At 41.5% G+C, this 18,532-nt stretch overlaps 1 protein-coding gene across 4 annotated transcripts in view; it reads left to right on the top strand.

Annotated features, from left to right (window-relative positions):
- The window catches only part of swt1 (SWT1 RNA endoribonuclease homolog), a 155,500-nt gene extending 137,376 nt beyond the window's left edge, over nucleotides 1–18,124 (top strand). For 3 of the 4 annotated variants that reach the window (XM_072274002.1, XM_072274003.1, XM_072274001.1), the window contains one exon: nucleotides 12,888–13,484. In XM_072274002.1, the coding sequence (XP_072130103.1) occupies nucleotides 12,888–13,239 (352 nt within the window). In that variant the 3' untranslated portion in view covers nucleotides 13,240–13,484. Of the gene's footprint in view, nucleotides 1–12,887; nucleotides 13,485–17,523 lie in introns of those variants that run through there. The other variant, XM_072274004.1, reaches the window with a different exon arrangement.
- Nucleotides 18,125–18,532: the final 408 nt, after the last annotated feature.

The raw sequence follows: 18,532 nt of genomic DNA, 5'->3' as shown, positions 1-18,532 counted from the left end.
TGGAACATGCCTCCGTCGCCAACTTACTCCAGTTGGCTTTAGGCCTCTCATATCCCCTTTGCCAATCACCTGTCCAGCTCTTGGCTCCATCCCTCCCCCTCCTGTCTTCTCCTATCATTTTGGATCTCCCCCTCCTCCTCCCACTTTCAAATCTCTTACTAACTCTTCCTTTGGTTAGTCCTGACGAAGGGTCTCGGCCTGAAACGTCGACTGTACCTCTTCCTAGAGATGCTGCCTGGCCTGCTGCGTTCACCAGCAACTTTGATGTGTGTTGCTTGAATTTCCAGCATCTGCAGAATTCCTGTTGTTTGCATGATATGATAAGTACACAGCCTATATAAAGTAGAAATACTTTTCCACAATCATTGCCAGCACTGTTCTCCCTAGCGAAAATCTCACGCAAGTGCTCTTGACAGAAACACTGCGAAAGCACTCTCCAGTAACCTTTAGGCTATGAAGCTGCCAAATCATACCAAATAACACATAAAAATACACAGCCTATATTAAATAGAAATAATGTATGTACAGTATAGTATCATTTACGGGAATCGGGAAGACAGCTTGCCGAGCACACTGATGATGGTGTTTTAGACTGAGTCATCGGAGTTTGGGTGGTGTAGTGGCCCCCACCTTCCAGGCAGCGAACCGATACCGATCCGCGAAGCATTCAGGGGTACAGTGGTAGCCGGGAGGCACACATCACATCTTTAAGAAAAAAGCCGAAATAATTGGCGGCCCAGATCAGAGACGATTGTCGATTACATCACCTCTGATCTGGGCCAGTTACGTGCCGGGCAGCACCTAATTAGTTAGCATGTTTATTTCGGCTTTTCTCTTAAAGATGTGCTGTGTGCCTCCCGGCTACCACTGCAGTCTCTGCGGATCGGTATCTGTCTGCGGCCTGGGGGTTGGGGTGGTGGGACACTGAGGTGTCATCTGGACATCTGTTTCCATTAGGGCAGGCAGCTCATCTTCTCCTATGACTGCCTGCCTCGATGTCGAAGGTCGAGGTTCATCGTCTGCTGTGGCTGATGTGGAAGGCTTGCTTGACTGCTGAGCCTCGCACATTTTTAAATCATACAGTTCTTTATAAGCGCTCAAACCATCCTGCAAATATGCCTTAAACCGACGCACCCTTTCAAAATTAAAGTCATACTTTATCATTGCTCGTTCAGTTTGGATTGTTATCCTTTCCTCTTACAATTTCATCAGCTCTTCATCTATCAGCTCTTGGTCATGGGATGCCAAAACCTCTTCAACATCATCTTCGTTAGCTTCCACAAGCCAAACTCACTTTGTCCTTACTTCGTTCACCACGATCAAAACACTTAATTATGTCTAGTTTTACGCTAAGTGTAACACCCTTACGAGCTCTTTCAGGCTTTTCCGATACCTTAGAACTCATCTTGCTAACGGCTGCTCACAGACATGTGTTTAAGCAATGCCAGCGAGAATGCAGTTCCGAATCCGGGGGAGAGCGGCTGCCCAGGGCGCGCGCTGCCTTTCTTCGTAACAGTGAAAACACCTTCTGTTAACGAAAACAGGTACTAATGTAGGTCTTCTGTAACAGTGAGGTTCCGTAAAGCGAATGTTTGAAAAGCAGGGGACACCTGTACTTCTTTGCCTCATCATGGCCTTCGCTGTCCCCAGAGTGCTGCAGAATGGCCTTCCTGGCCATTGGATCTTACTGTAGATCTCATCCACCTAGACTGCCAGAGCTGACTTTGTGTGCTAGGGCAGGCATGTCTCTATCTCACTGGGATCTAAGGCCTGCCTGCTACCCTCACCTGGTTTAGCCTGTCTGCTGAACTGGTGTATCGGGGTGTATCTGCTGTTGCATGCTACTTGGAGCCACAGCTGAGAGCTGAGTATATGCTGCTGTGTTCTTTTGATTGTAAATTAACAAAATCAGTGCAGACACCTGGTGTAGATAAAGGAATGCCTTTATACAATTTTTGACGATTGCATCCTCCAAATCTTCATTTTCATTGTAACATTCAAGGTGATTGTTGATAGCTTCAAATTCTTCATATTTCCCAACTTGTTGAAGTAGTGAAATTGTTTTATTTTCACTACTGGCCATTTCTGGCATCTCCAACCTTGAATACTCGAAACTGCAAAGAACAAAGCAGTACTGAATTGTCTTTCTGTTTATCTCTCGCCAGCTATCAGTGATAAAAATCACTGCCTTTTAAACTGAAGAACACTCAACTGACACTATTTTAAAAACTCTTCGCTCTTAAGTATGATGTAGTGTCTAACAGCTGCACAAGTGCATGCATCTGAGAAACTGTTCGCCAACAATCTCCTGCCCCAATTAAGTGGCATAATGTCCCCAAAAAAAGGGTGCTCCCAGCTATTTTTTCCATTTTGTTTTTCGTTTTTTTTAGGAGTTGTCCCAAATGAGCAGCTGCCCCTATTAACTGGAATTCACTGTATTTTAATTGTTTATTTCAACTTTAATAGTGAAATGCCTTTGACTTTCACAAACACTTAAAAACTAAGAATCATTGATAGCTCTCAGAGTTGGCAAAGCCTGTTTCTTCTTTGCCTTCTGTCAGGGTTTTTTTCCAGGATGAAGCCTAACCATTTGGCTTTTGCTGCTGACTGGATCATGGCACTGAAGCAAGCTATACCCTCTGCATCAGGCCCAAGTAACCAAGAATGGATTGCCAGTGGTGGAGCTGATAAGCTAATCTCAAAAAATTCCAGCTACTTGCACGCAATGTGTTGGTGCCATACTAGTGTAATAAGCCATAACCTACTGCTGCTTATTATTTTGCAGCCATTTAAATTGTTATTTTGGCCATTGTTAAAACCTCCCAATTGCAGCAATATTTGAATAATTACTGGCACATGTTAAATATAGGAACAGATCCGTGAAAGTTGCTGGATATGTTGTCATAAATTACAGAAGTATTTTTAATATTTAGCTGCTGATAAGTTGTCCCAGCAATAACTGAAAACACCTGGTCACAGCTTCTTCTTTACCCTGTTTGTCATGTGAACACTTTAAGATTGCAAAGGAGGAAATATTTTTGCATGTGATCAACATTATGGGTTGAATCCTTTCATTAAATTGACAGAAAAAGAGTAGGCTGTCTCTTTCCATGTAAAAAGACTTAGTTCTTATGTTGAAGATACTCCTCTTGGTATGGCATAAGTCAAACAATAACAGGATATGACTCTACTGGCAAAATTTTAAAACTACTGGAATATTGCTGCATACCGCATGTAAAGCTGTTGCCTTTCTGGTACATTAAGACAAAGCCTAGTTTGCTGAACCTTTTTTAAAAAAAAACATTGAGCAGATATTTGTCTTATTTCTGCATCATGGAACCTCACAATCTTAAGATTGGCAAGTGTATGTAATAGCGACCAGATTTGTCAAAAGTGATTGAATACCAGCCTTGATAATGTTTGTTTTCACTGAAGATATTTCTTATGTGAAATTTGCTTCCTTTTTTAATGTACAGAACATTCCAGCTTTTGTCTCATTTTGAGAAAATTACAGGAATAAACAGCCAGAGTCAGCTGTATGGTCAATGGGTTAACAATTCAAGGAAGTATTATTTCTCTTTGCATATTTAGAACAAATGTATTTCCATAAGACATTAAGATATAAGAGCAGAATTAGTCTGCTCCGCAATTTCATCATGGCTGATCCATTTCCCTCTCAACCTCAATCTCCTCTCTTCTCCCCATATCCTTCCACAGATTTTCGTCACTCTCTGGCTAAAGAGATTCCTCCTCTTCTCCATTCTAAATGGACATCCTTATATTCTGAGTCTGTGTCCGCTGGTCTTAGACTCCCCAGCCTCTCCACATTCACTCGATCAAGGCCTTTCAACATTCGATAGGTTCCATTGAGATCTCCCCCCTCATTCTTCTGAATTCCAGCGAGTACAGGCCCAGAGCTATGAAAAGCTCCTCGTATGATAAGGCTTTCAATCCTGGAATCATTTTTGTGAACCTCCTTTGAACCCTCTCCAATGTCAGCACATCCTTTCTTAGATAAGGGACCCAAAACTGCTCACAATACTCCCAAGTGCAGTCTCACCAGTGCCTTTATAAAACCTCAACATTCCATCCTTACCTTTATATTCTAATCCTTTTGAAATAAATGCTAACATTTCATTTGCCTTGCCTTCCTTACCACAGACTCAACCTGCAAATTACCCTTTAGGGAATCCTGCACAAGGACTCCCAAATCCCTTTTCACCTCAGGTTTTAGTACTTTCTCTCCATTTAGAAAATAGTCTTCCCTTTTACTTCTACCAAAGTGTATGACCATATACTTCCCAACATCGTATTCCATCTGCAACTTCTTAGCCCATTTTCCTAATCTAAGTCGTTCTGTAGCCTCTCTACTTCCTCAATACTACCTGCCCCAACACTTCTCTCCTTATCATCTATAAACTTGGCCCATCAATTCTGTCATCCAAATCATTGACATATAACTTATTTGTTTAAAAAATGGTCCCAACACAGATCCCTGTCGGACACCACTAGTCACTTGCAGCAAACTAGTAAAAGGTCTCTTTATTCCCACTCTTTGCATCCTGCCAATCAGCTAGTGCTCTATCCTTGCTAGTGTCTTTCCTGTAATACCATGGGTTCTTAACTTGTTCAGCCTCATGTGTGGCTTCTTGTCTAAAGGCCTTCTGAACATCTAAGTACACAACATCCACTGATTCTCCTTTATCTATCCTGCTTGCGATTTCTTCAAAGAATTCCAACAGCTCTGTCAGGCAAGATTTTCTCTTAAGGAAACCATGCTGGCTTTAACCTGTTTTATTATGTGTCTTCAAATATCCTAAAACTACATCCTTAACAATTGACTCCAACATCTTCACAACCACTGAGATCAGGCTAATTGGCACATAATTTCCTTTCTTCTGCTTCTCTCCCTTCTTGAAGTGTGGAGTCACATTTGCAATTTTCTAGTACTCTGAAACCATTCCAGAGCCTATTGATTCTTGAAAGAGCATTATTAATGCCTCCACAATCTCTTCAACCACTTCTTTGAGAACCTGAGGATGTAGACCATCTGGTCCAGGTGACTTATTTACCTTCAGACCTTTTGTTGGCTTTGACTTCTCTTGTCAATCACGGTTGCATCATCCTGCTTTTAGAATATTACTTCCCTGGGATGTATCTATCTTGTGCCTTCTGAATTGCTCCCAGAAACTCCACTCATTGCTACTCTGCCATCATTCCTGTTAGTGTTCCCTTCCAATCAATTTCAGCCAGCTGCTCTTTCATGCCCTTTACTCCACTCTGATACTGATACATCCGACTTCTCAAATTGCAAGGTGAATTTTATCATACATAGAAATGAAGAAATCTACAGCACATTACAGGCCCTTCAGCCCACAATGTTTTTGCGGACCATGTAACCTACTCTAGAAACTGCCCTGAATTTCTCTACCACATACCCCTCTATTTTACTAAGCTCCATGTACCTATCTAAGAGTCTCTTAAAAAATCCTATTGTATCCACTTCTACCCCCGTTGCTGACAGTGCATTCCATTCACCCACCACTATATTATGATCATTGGTTCCTAAGGATTCTCTTACCTTAAGCTCTCTAATTAGTTCAGTTTCATTGCACAACACCCAATTCAGAGTAGCTAATCCCCTCATGGGCTCAACCAGAGCAGCTCTAAAAAGCAATCTTATAGGCATTCTGCAAACTCCCCTTTTGGGATCCATCACCAGCTTGCTTTTCTCAATCCACTTGTGTAATGACTATTGTAAGATTGCCCTTTTGACATACATTTTCTGTCTCCTGTTGTAATTTGTAGACCATATCTTTGCTACTGTTTGGAGGTCTGTATATAACTCCCATCAGGGTCTTTTTACCCTTGCACTCCTTTGGCTCTACCCACAATGATTCTATACCTTCTGATCCTATGTCACCTCTTTCTAATGATTTGATTTCATTGTTTACCAACAGAGCCACCATGCCTCCTCTGCCTACCTGCCTGTCCTTCCGTTACGTGTATCTTTCAACATTAAGCTCACAACTATAATCTTTTTTCAGCCATGTTTTCAGTGATGTCCACAATGCCATACATGCCAGTCTCCAACTGTGCTACAAGATCCTTATTCCATATACTGCATGCATTCAAATACAACAGTAAGTCCTGTATTCATCACTCTTTTCAATTCTAACTGTGCTACAAGATCCTTATTCCATATACTGCATGCATTCAAATATAACAGCAAGTCCTGTATTCATCACTCTTTTCAATTCTAACTCTGCTACAAGATCCTTATTCCATATACTGCATGCATTTGAAATATAACAGTAAGCCCTGTATTCATCACTCTTTTCAATTTTGTTCCCCTTTTGCATTGCAACACACCATGTTGATCGTAATTTTGCCTTATCATCAGCCTGTCCTTGCTAGCAGTCTCACTGCACATCACATCTGTTTGCAAACCAACTACCCCATACTTAGCTCTATCATTCCAGTTCCCATTCCCTTGCCAGACTAGTTTATGCCCTCCCAAACAGCTCTAGCAAACCCCTCAGGTTCAGGCGTAACCTGCCCCTTTTGTACAAATCATACCTTGCCCAGAAGAGATCGCAGTGATGCAGAAATCTGAACCTGGAATCCCTGCCTCTTGCACTATTTCCTCAGCCACACATTTACCTACCAAATATAACCATATAACAATTACAGCACGGAAACAGGCCATCTCAGCGCTTCTAGTCCGTGCCAAACTCTTACTCTCACCTAGTCCCACCAACCTGCACTCAGCCTGTAACCGTCCATTCCTTTCCTGTCCATATAGCTATCCAATTTAACTTTGAATGACAGCATTGAACCTGTCTCAGCCACTTCTGCTGGAAGCTCATTCCACACAGCTACCACTCTCTGAGTAAAGAAGTTCCCCCTCATGTTACCCCTAAACTTTTGCCCTTTAACTCTCAACTCTTGTCCTCTTGTTTGAATCTCCCCCACTCTCAATGGAAAAAGCCTATCCATATCGACTGTATCTATCCCCCTCATAATTTTAAATACTTCTATCAAGTCCCCCCTCAACCTTCTACGCTCCAAAGAATAAAGACCCAACGTTTTCAACCTTTCTCTGTAACTTAGGTGATGAAACCCAGGTAACATTCTAAGTAAGTTTTCTCTATACTCTCTCTATTTTGTTGACATCTTTCCTATAATTCGGTGACCAAAACTGTACACAATACTCCAAATTTGGCCTCACCAATGCCTTGTACAATTTCAACATTACATCCCAACTCCTATACTCAATGCTCTGATTTATAAAGGCCAGCATACCAAAAGCTTTCTTTACCACCCTATCCACATGAGATTCCACCTTCAGGGAACTATGCACCATTATTCCTAGATCCCTCTGTTCTACTGCATTCTTCAATGCCCTACCATTTACCATGTATGTCCTATTTTGATTAGTCCTACCAAAATGTAGCACCTCACATTTATCAGCATTAAACTCCTTCTGCCATCTTTCAGCCCACTCTTCTAACTGGCCTAAATCTCTCTGCAAGCTTTGAAAACCTACTTCATTATCCACAATTCCACCTATCTTAGTATCATCTGCATACTTACTAATCCAATTTACCACTCCATCATCCAGATCATTAACGTATATGACAAACAACATTGGACCCAGTACAGATCCCTGAGGCACACCACTAGTCACCGGCCTCCAATCTGACAAACAGTTATCCACCACTACTCTCTGGCGTCACCCATCCAGTCACTGCTGAATCTATCTTACTACTTCAATATTAGTACCTAACGATTGAATCTTCCTAACTAACCTTCCGTGTGGAACCTTGTTAAAGGCCTTACTGAAGTCCATATAGACAACATCCACCGCTTTACCCTCGTCAACTTTCCTAGTAACCTCTTCAAAAAATTCAATAAGATTTGTCAAACATGACCTTCCACACACAAATCCATGTTGACTGTTCCTAATCAGACCCTGTCTATCCTGATAATTATATATACCATCTCTAAGAATACTTTCCACTGGCGTCAAACTCACAGGCCGATAATTGCTAGGTTTACTCTTAGGACCCCTTTTAAACAATGGAACAACATGAGCAATACGCCAATCCTCTGGCACCATTCCTGTTTCTAATGACATTTGAAATACTTCTGTCAGAGCCCCTGCTATTTCCACACTAACTTCCCTCAAGGTCCTAGGGAATATCCTGTCAGGACCTGGAGACTTATCCACTTTTATATTCCTTAAAAGCGCCAGTACTTCCTCTTCTTTAATCATCATAGTTTCCATAACTTCCCTACCTGTTTCCCTTATCTTAGACAGTTCAATATCCTTCTCCTCAGTGAATACCAAAGGAAAGAAATTGTTCAGAATCTCCCCCATCTCTTTTGGCTCCACAAATAGCTATCCACTCTGATTCTCTAAGGGACCAATTTTATCCCTCACTATCCTTTCGTTATTAATATAACTGTAGAAACCCTTGGGATTTTTTTTCACCTTACTTGCCAAAGCAACCTCATATCTTCTTTTAGCTTTTCTAATTTCTTTCTTAAGATTCTATTTACATTCTTTATATTCCTTGAGCATTTACTGCATGCTGCCTATATTTATTGTAGATATCTCTCTTTTCCGAACCAAGTTTCCAATATCGCTTGGAAATCATGGCTCTCTCAAACTTTTAACCTATCCTTTCAACCTATCAGGAACATAAAGATTCTGTACCCTCAAAATTTCACCTTTAAATGAGCTCCATTTCTCTATTACATCCTTCCCATAAAATAAATTGTCCCAATCCACTCCTTCTAAGTCCTTTCGCATCTCCTCAAAGTTAGCCTTTCTCCAGTCAGAAATCTCAACCCTGGATCCAGACCTCTCCTTCTCCATAATTATATTGAAACTAATGGCATTGTGATCACTGGATCCGAAATGCTCCCCAACACAAACCTCCATCACCTGACCTATCTCATTCCCTAACAGGAGATCCAACACTGTCCCTTCTCTAGTTGGTACCTCTATGCATTGCTGCAAAAAACTATCCTGCACACATTTTACAAACTCCAAACCATCCGGCCCTTTTACAGTATGGGCTCCCCAGTCTATGTGTGAAAAATTAAAATCTCCCACAATCACAATCTTGTGCTTACTACAAATATCTGCTACCTCATTAGAAATTTGCTCCTCCACTTCTCGCTCCCCATTTGTTGGTCTATAATACACGCCATAGGTGTTACTACACCTTTCCCATTCCTCAATTCCACCCAAATTGCCTCCCTAGATGAGCCCTCTAATCTATCCTGCCAGAGCACAGCTGTAATATTTTCTCTGACAAGCAATGCAACACCTCCCCCTCTTGTCCCTCCGATTCTATCATACCTGAAGCAATTAAATCCAGGAATATTTAGTTGCCAATCACTCCCCTCCTGTAACCATGTTTCACTAATAGCTACCACATCATACTTCCAGGTATCAATCCATGCTTTAAGCTCATCCATCTTTCTTATAATGCTCCTAGCATTAAAATAAATGCATTTAAGAAATTTTCCAGCTTTTACTCTCTGTTTATCACTAATGGTGCAAACAACTTTACTATTTTCTTTTTCTTCCTTCTCCCCTACATCTGTTCCTACACTCTGGTTCCCCTCCCCCCTTGTATCTAGTTTAAATCCACTGGGGCCTGTCTAGCAAACCTACCTGCAAGAATATTTGTCCCCCTCCAGTTCAGATGTAAACCGTCCCGCCGGACCAGGTCCCACATTCCCTGGAAAACTATAAATCTGAAGCCCTCTCTACTGCACCATATCTTCAGCCACGTGTTGATCGGTGCTCTCTTACTATTTCTAAACCCGCCTGTACGTGGTACTGGTAGCAATCCTGAGATTGCTATCCTGGAGGTCCTGTCCTTTAACTTGGCGCCTAACTCCCTAAACTCACCTTTCGGGACCTTCTCACTCTTCCTACACACATTATCCTATTCTTATCCTCACTGGCACATGGCACAGGCAGCAATCCAGAGATTACTACCCTGGAGGTTCTGCTTTTCACCTTTCTACCTAGCTCCCTAAAATCTTTCTTCAGGACCCCCTCACCTTTTTCCTACTGATCTCATTGGTGCTAATATATACCAAGACTTCTTGCTGCTCACCCTCCCCCTTTAGAATGCCATGGACCTGATCTGAGACATCTCTGACCCTGGCACCTGGGAAGCAACATACCATCCAGGTGTCTCTATCTCATCTGCAGAATCTTGTCTCTATTCCTCTAACTACGCCCACCTGGACAAGCCAGCAAACACTGTGAGGGTCATGTTTTTTGACTTCTCCAGTGCGTTCAACACCATCTGCCCTGCTCTGCTGGGGGAGAAGCTGACAGCGATGCAGGTGGATGCTTCCCTGGTATCATGGATTCTTGATTACCTGACTGGCAGACCACAGTACATGTGCTTGCAACGCTGTGTGTCCGACAGAGTGATCAGCAGCACTGGGGCTCCACAGGGGACTGTCTAGTCTTCCTTTCTCTTCACCATTTACACCTCGGACTTCAACTACTGCACAGTTTTGTCATCTTCAGGAGTTTTCGGATGACTCTGCCATAGTTGGATGCATCAGCAAGGGAGATGAGGTTGAGTACAGGGCTACGGTAGGAAACTTTGTCACATGGTGTGAGCAGAATTATCTGTAGCTTAATGTGAAAAAGACTGAGGAGCTGGTGGTAGACCTGAGGAGAGCTAAGCTACCAGTGACCCCTGTTTCCATCCAGGGGGTCAGTGTGGACATGGTGGAGGATTACAAATACCTGGGGATATGAATTGACAATAAACTGGACTGGTCAAAGAACACTGAGGCTGTCTACAAGAAGGATCAGAGCCGTCTCTATTTCCTGAGGAGACTGAGGTCCTTTAACATCTGCCGGACAATGCTGAGGATGTTCTACGAGTCTGTGGTGGCCAGTGCTATCATGTTTGCTGTTGTGTGCTGGGGCAGCAGGCTGAGGGGAGCAGACACCAACAGAATCAACAAACTCATTCGTAAGGCCAGTGAAGTTGTAGGGATAGAACTGGACTCTCTCATGGTGGTGTCTGAAAAGAGGATGCTGTCTAAATTGCATGCCATCTTGGTCAATGTCTCCCATCCACTACATAATGTACTGGGTGGGCACAGGAGTACATTCAGCCAGAGACTCATTCCTCCGAGATGTAGCACAGAGCGTCATAGGAAGTCATTCCTGCCTGTGGCCATCAAACTTTACAACTCCTCCCTTGGAGGGTCGGACACCCTGTGCTGATAGGCTGGTCCTGGACTTGTTTCATAATTTACTGGCATAATTTACATATTACTATTTATGGTTCTATTACTATTTATTATTTATGGTGCAACTGTAACGAAAACCAATTTCCCCTGGGATCAATAAAGTATGACTATGAACTATGACATCTCCTATCACTGCTGTAGTCCTCTTCACCTCTCTTCTCTTCTGTCCACTGGTGTCAGAGACCCAGTCACTGCAGCTGCCTGTCCCCCTCAACAGTATCCAAAGCGGTCTACTTATTATTGAGGTGAATGGCCATAGGGGTACTCTGCATTGGCTGTCCATTTCCCTTCCTCCTCCTGACAGTCCACCCAGTTACCTGCCTCATGCAGCCTAGGAGTGACTACCTCCCTATAGCTCGTATCTAACACTTCCTCAGTCTCCTGTGTGAGTCAAAGTTCATTGAACTGCAGCTCCAGTTCCTTAACACATTCTCTAAGGAGCTTTAGCTCGGTGCACCTGGTGCAGATGTGGTTATCCGGGAGGCTGGTGGTCTCCCTGGATTCCCATGTCTCACACACACAGAATAAATCACTGTCTTTGAAGCCATTCTTACTGCATTAACTTCAGGTCTGTCTTAAACATAGTACCATTATTTTGATTTGAATGTATTTTCTTAACTTGAAGCACTATGTTATGAAATAACAATATTTCTTTTAAAGCATAACAATAATTTCAAACTATAGATTAATTTTCCAGCAAAAAGAAATCATTAAAATATTTTTCTAATTCATTAGAAAAATATTAATTTGAAAGATGCCCATAAGTATATTTTTCTTTGCACCATTCTGCCACTAAGGTATAAAAACAAAATAAAACTCACTGGCCCTCTCTCAACTCCATTGCCACATCTGCTGTTGACTCAAGTAGGAAGCAATCACAGCTGCTACCTGACTCACACCATTAAATAATTTTTACTGTTTCTTTTCCAACTATTTTTACAAATAACCACAAAGCACAACAGGAATATAGAAGTGAATATTGACCCATAGTCTCTGTGGTGATTTTCAGACCAAGTTGGTAAACTGCTTTGAATTTTATTGGGAGTTTGATAGTTGATGGTGAGTTGGAGAGCTTGCAAGAAATGTATATCCCATTGATATCATGTACTTTGTAATGTTAATCAAGATTACCTAGTTTTGATTATCTAAACTGATCAATGAGGAACTTTTATATTTACTGTTCCTCATTGATCTGGCCTTTATTTAGTTCTTCACTTCCCTGAGTAGAGAAGTGGATGTGTATTGAGGTGTAAAGTCCATTGTAAATGGACACTACAAAGAGGAACAGTGAGAATTATTTCAGGTCTAAATTTTAATTGAAGAAAGATAATGGTTAAGTGGGAATATGAAGCTGGTGACCCAGAAGTTCAATAAGTATTCAGCCCACACAACTGTTTTCACATTTTACTGTTTCATTTTTAAAATTTAAAATATAATGAATTAGGATTTTTTGACATAATCTGTAAAACGTTGTGTGTCATGTCAAATCAAAAGAAAAATTTCAGAACTTGGCAACAATTTAATAAAAATTAAAAAACAAAATTGGAGGATGACCTAATAAATACCCCTCTCTTTGTAAGGTCCAGTATGGTGGATTTTCAACAGACCAAACCCAAAGTGAAAACCAGAGAACATTCAAGACGAGTCAGGAAAATGGTAATAGAGAGGCATAGATCTGGGGAAGGGTACAAGACCATTTCAAACGCACTGAACATGCCTCGGAACTCAATGCAATCCATCGTGACAAAGTGGAAAACACATGAAACCACACCCACACTGCCTAGGTCAGGCTGCCCCTCTAAATGTAGTTTCCAGAGAAGAATGGCACTTGTAAGAGAAACTACTGTGATGATAACAATCACTCTGGGCTTCAGAAGTCAGTGGCTGCAACTGGAGGTGACGTTCATGGCAACACAACTTTTAAGGCCTTGAACAAAAAGTGTATTCATGGAAGAGTGGCAAGGAAGAAGTCCTGGGCAAAAAAAAAGCATACCCTTGACCGAAAGGACTTTGAAAAGTGACACTTAGAAGATACTGTAAGGATGTGGAAGAAGGTCTTGTGGTTGGATGAGGCTAAGGAGCAGAACTTTTTTTGCCTTAGCTCTAAGCAATACATGTGGTGGTAGTCTAATACTGCATATCAACCAGGTAACACCATGTTTACTGTAAGGTAGGGTGGAGGTAGCATTATGCTGTGGGGATGCTTTTCAGCAGCAGGGACTGGAAATCTGGTCAGGATTAATAGGAAGATGAATGCTGATATATGTAGAGAGATCCTGAATAAAAACCTGCTAGCCTCTGCCAGAAAGCTTAAACTGGGGAGGAAGTTCATCTTTCAGCAGGACAAAGACCCAAAGAACACTGCCAGATCAACCATGGAGTGGCTTCAGGTGAAGAAAATTGATGTCCTTGAGTGGCCCAGTCAGGGTCCAGACTTTAATCAGATCGAATATCTCTGGCAAGACCTCAAGTTTACTGTCTACTGCCGCTCCCCAGCTAACCTAGTATAGCTTAAGCAATTTTGCAAGAAGGAATGATCAGATCATGCTCCATTAAGTAGGACAAAGGCAAGTTCAAAGAATGAGCAAGACATGACAAATGGAATATAATATGTTGTTTCTACTACAGTGTTAGCTACTGTAGTATAAACAAAACAGAAGGACAGTGTATTTTTAAGAGATGAAAGGGACCTGAGTATCCTCAGCAGCATGCTCCTCTGACTTTCTCACTGAACGTTTACATGCAAGTACAGTAAGTATTAGTGAAAACAAAGGGTATATTGGCCATTTTTGCAACAGGAATTGAATACAAAGAATGTCATTTTTCACAAAACAAAGCCGTGGTGAGATCACAGCTGGCATATATTTCTTCATGTAAGATCTCCCTACTTGAAACATGGAGTAGAGAGACTGCAGCTAAGACTGATACCTGGATTGGCAGTTTTATTGTATGGGAAGAAGTTAAATAGGCTGGGTCTGTATTGTCAACAGTTTAGAAGAGTGAGAGGTCATCTCAATGTACAAAATTCTTAGGGGGCTTGACAGCATAGATGCTCAACTGATGATTTTCTTAGCTAGGATGCCGAGAACCAGAGGTCAAAGCCTGAAAATATGGGAGTTGGATTAGAATTCATGTAGTGGTTAGTGAATCATTGGAATTTTCCACCCAAGTTGCTGATTGTATTCAAGACGGAAATGGATTTTTTTTTTTTAGTTATTAAGAGAATTGGGTTGCAGGAAAGCTGCACCGAGGCAGAAGGTTAGCCACAATTATCTTGTATGTTGGAGCAGGCATAGGGAGTCAAATGGCCCATTCTTTGTAATTTGTAATGTTTTAAATGTACAATTTCATTTTTCATCTGCTTTTGCCTAACCTCCTGCTCGGAAATGTGCTCTTTCATTGGCTACTGGCAGAAGGCTGTAGGTTGCAATAAAAGGTGACTGTAAAACAGTTGGAGTCAAATCTGCAAGTATCTCGGCAAGAGCGCAGCAGTGTGGTCTTGTTGGCAAGGCCTTTGCGGAGTGTGGAGCAGTACATGACCATACACCTCCCTACGCTATATTCCATCTACCACTTTGCCCATTCTCCCAGTCTGTCTAAGTTCTTCTTCAAACTCCCTGCTTCCTCAACACGACCTGCCCCTCCTCCTATCAAGCTGAAGTTTAGTTTGTTGTTATTCAACTGTACACACGTATACTGCCAGATGAAGCAACTTTCCTCCGGACCAAGGTGCCCAACACAGTACGTATAACTCACACACACTACACATAAAGTAATATTACAAATAAATTAACAAATAATAAGGTGCATAGATGATACAAGTGTAATGCCCTGGTTAAGATTTTTACTGCTGTGTTGTAGGTATTTCATTTTAGCAGATCTGCAAAAGCAGTCTGTTCCACTTTCAGCTTGTTTGGGTTTGAACTGAGACAAGAGGCTCATTGTTCAACTTAGGAATGTGGTGTCAACCAATCAGGATGGTAGAATTGGGAGAAGGGTCTAGAGAACGCTGGGTGGATAGGGCATTTTGGCAGGAGCTGGGAGAAGACAGGAGGGAAGATGGCTGAGGATACCTTTCCTGTTGCACAAGGTGCTTTGTGCAGATGAATGGCTTCAAGGAGGAAGGACCAGTACTCCCATGGGAGACCCATTTGTTTGTGATGGATTTCGAGCAACATTCAGAAGGTGGTTTGTGCTTTCACGAAGACCAAGGGTCCAGCATGCAAGTTAGACAAGTTCAGGATTAGCTCCAACTTGTATGCACGGTTAACTATTTAATTATGCTCACAACAGGCTGGAGGAAGTCAGCAGATCAGTCAGCATCTGTGGAAACGTTGACTGATCATTTCCACGGATGCTGCCCAACCTGCTGAGTTCCTCCAGGGTGTTGTGAGTGTTGCTTTGACCCCAGCATCTGCAAAGTATTTTGTGTTGACTATTTAATTATAATGGGCCCTTTTTTTCCTTTAATAACTTTTGGGTTAAGTTAATGTTCATAAATATATTTTCTTTATAATTTTATGCCGTGTACGATCTGTTATTTCTTGCCGACGGGCGATTGCAGGGGTGGCAGTAAATCACACAGCATTCATACAAACCGGGGTTTGGGTGGGCGAGACATCCCAGCCTCATGGGTTTGGCGGGATCAAAGTCATATACTCCCTAGATGTATGGAGCCTGCGAGAGGGAGTTTCACAAGTTTAAAAAGTAAACAGTATAATGTTACTGGTACTTCATATGTGATGGGAGTGTATGACGAGATTCGTACATGATGGCAGGGAGATCTCTAGTCTTATGGTCTGGGGGTAGAAGCATTCTAACAGTTCTAGTCCTAATGCTATGGTATCTCCTGCCCGATGGTGGTGGGGGGGCGGTTCAAAGAGATTGTTGGACAGATGGGAAGGATCATTGACAATGCTAAATGCCCTGTATATGCAGCAGTCCTGATAAATATCTCTGATGGGTGGAAAGTGAGACTCCGATGATTCTCTCAGTCCTTGCAATCCCGTACCAGATGGTGATGCAGCTAGTCAGGACACTCTTGATGATGTTGTTGTAAAAATTAGTTGAAATGAGGTGTGGGGGAGCCTCACTCACCTCAAATCTTCTCAGGAAGTGGAGACGCTGCTGTGCCTCTCAGTCCTTGCAATCCCGTACCAGATGGTGATGCAGCTAGTCAGGACACTCTTGATGATGTTGTTGTAAAAATTAGTTGAAATGAGGTGTGGGGGAGCCTCACTCACCTCAAATCTTCTCAGGAACTGGAGACGCTGCTGTGCTCTCTAGACAAGAGGTGAGGTTGAAGGATGAGGTCAGGTCAGATCATCCATTACGTGTACTCCCAGAAACTTGGTGCTCCAAACTCTCTCCATGGAGGAGTTGTGTATGTGCAATGAAGAGAGATCAGCCTGAACCTTTGTAATGTCCACAATCATCTCTTTGGTCTTGCCCACATTGAGACTCAAGTTGTTGTGCTCATGCCATTCTACCAGCTGCTTGCCTCCTCTCTGTTGATGAGGCCAGCCACTGATGTGTCATCAGTGAACTTTTCCAAAAGAATTGTCAGACTAGATTTCTCCTTAAGGAAGCCATGCTGATTTTGGCCTATTTTATCATGTGCCTCCAAGTCCCTGAAACCTAAGCCTTAATAATGGACTCCATTGTCTTCCCAGCTAAACCTGTAATTCTCTTTCTTCTGCCTCCCTCCCTTCTTAAAGAGTAAAATGACATTTACAATTTTCCAGTACTCGGGAACCATTCCAGAATCTTGTGATTCTTGAAAGATAATAACTAATACCTTCACAATCTCTTCAGCAAACTCTTTCAGAGCTCTGGGGTGTAGTCCATCTGGTCCAGGTGACTTATCTACCTTCAGACCTTTCAGCTTGCCCAAGCACCTTCTCCTTAGTAATAGCAGCTACACTCACTTCTGCCCCTGACACACTCTAATTTCTGGCATATTGCTAGTGTCTTCCGCCGTGAAGATTGATACAAATATTTATTAAGTTCATCTTCTATTACTACCTCTAATTGTATTAATAAAATTATGTTAAATAATGCTGCTTTGAAATTATATGAAATTCTATTAACAATGATGTTTTCTTTTAAAAAGGCTGAAAACATATTTTCCACCACATGCAGCATGTTGACAGGATGTGAGAAGTTTCCAGCAAGTAACTCTCGTTAAAGAGATTAATTTGTTATTTTCCTTTTCAGGAAGAAGCTGACTGTTGGATATAGCCAACTGGCTGAGTTAACCCACAGTTTGGAGCAATGCAATGCAGCAGTGTGTCTTGAAGCCAGAAACAGAGGCTTAATTTAAAATCGCTCGCTGATTATACACAAATATTTTTTCCACAAACTGGATGTAGTTCAGTAATTTTTTACTAATGCTCATCTGTTGTGAAATCAATAAATTCTCTGTATCAGAGGTAAAAATGTAGATGATTTTGTTGAGGTAAAATTTAAATAAAGAAAACAAGTTGTACCACATTTAATACCATTCAATAAAGTTAACAAAAGAGCATTTTCTCGAACATTACAGTGTGGAGTGGAGAACTGAATGTAATTTTTGAGCATTATCCTGATTTGCTTTGGTTTTGGAAAATGTATTTTCACATCTAAAGAGGCCTCAGAAAAGAAATCTGAAGGGCTTTCAACATTGAATTGCCAACAAAACTTCCAGGGAATTCAAAGTTACTTAGCCAAATTATTCATCCACAGATCTCTTCCTGGTGGTATTTGTTATTGGGAGTTATATTTAGCTGTATATAGAAAAGATCAAATTTTATTTTTATTTTCCATAAATGCAAATTATGATGGCTTAGTTTCAAGTAAAAATGAACATTCAAACTCTAGTAATTTTCTTGTCAATGGATTTGCAATACTGTGTTTTAAATTGCTGTGTCCAAATATATGACAAACTGATGAGTTGAATGTCTTTTTTTTCAGTCATGGCAAAGTTGGTAGTAAAATGAAATTGGAAAATTTTAGTGAATTTCTAAATGGAAACATACACAGTGCAGAAGACAGCGAGTAAGCCATCACTGATTAACATAAAATCTTTAATGTCCTGTTTGGAAGAATCATCTTGACAGCTGCATGGGACAAGAGTTTATGGTTCAAAAACATTGAACAGCTGTATCTAATTACTTTGTGTTAATATGGCCCATTGTGGAAAACTGAAAAGAGTTTTCCATTCCCGCCTTCCTCCATCCCACCACCA

The sequence above is a fragment of the Mobula birostris genome, chromosome 12 (assembly GCF_030028105.1).
Source record: "Mobula birostris isolate sMobBir1 chromosome 12, sMobBir1.hap1, whole genome shotgun sequence".
Classification (NCBI taxonomy): domain Eukaryota; kingdom Metazoa; phylum Chordata; class Chondrichthyes; order Myliobatiformes; family Myliobatidae; genus Mobula; species Mobula birostris.
Note: the sequence above shows the minus strand (reverse complement) of the source record. Positions and strands in the feature narration are given on the sequence as shown.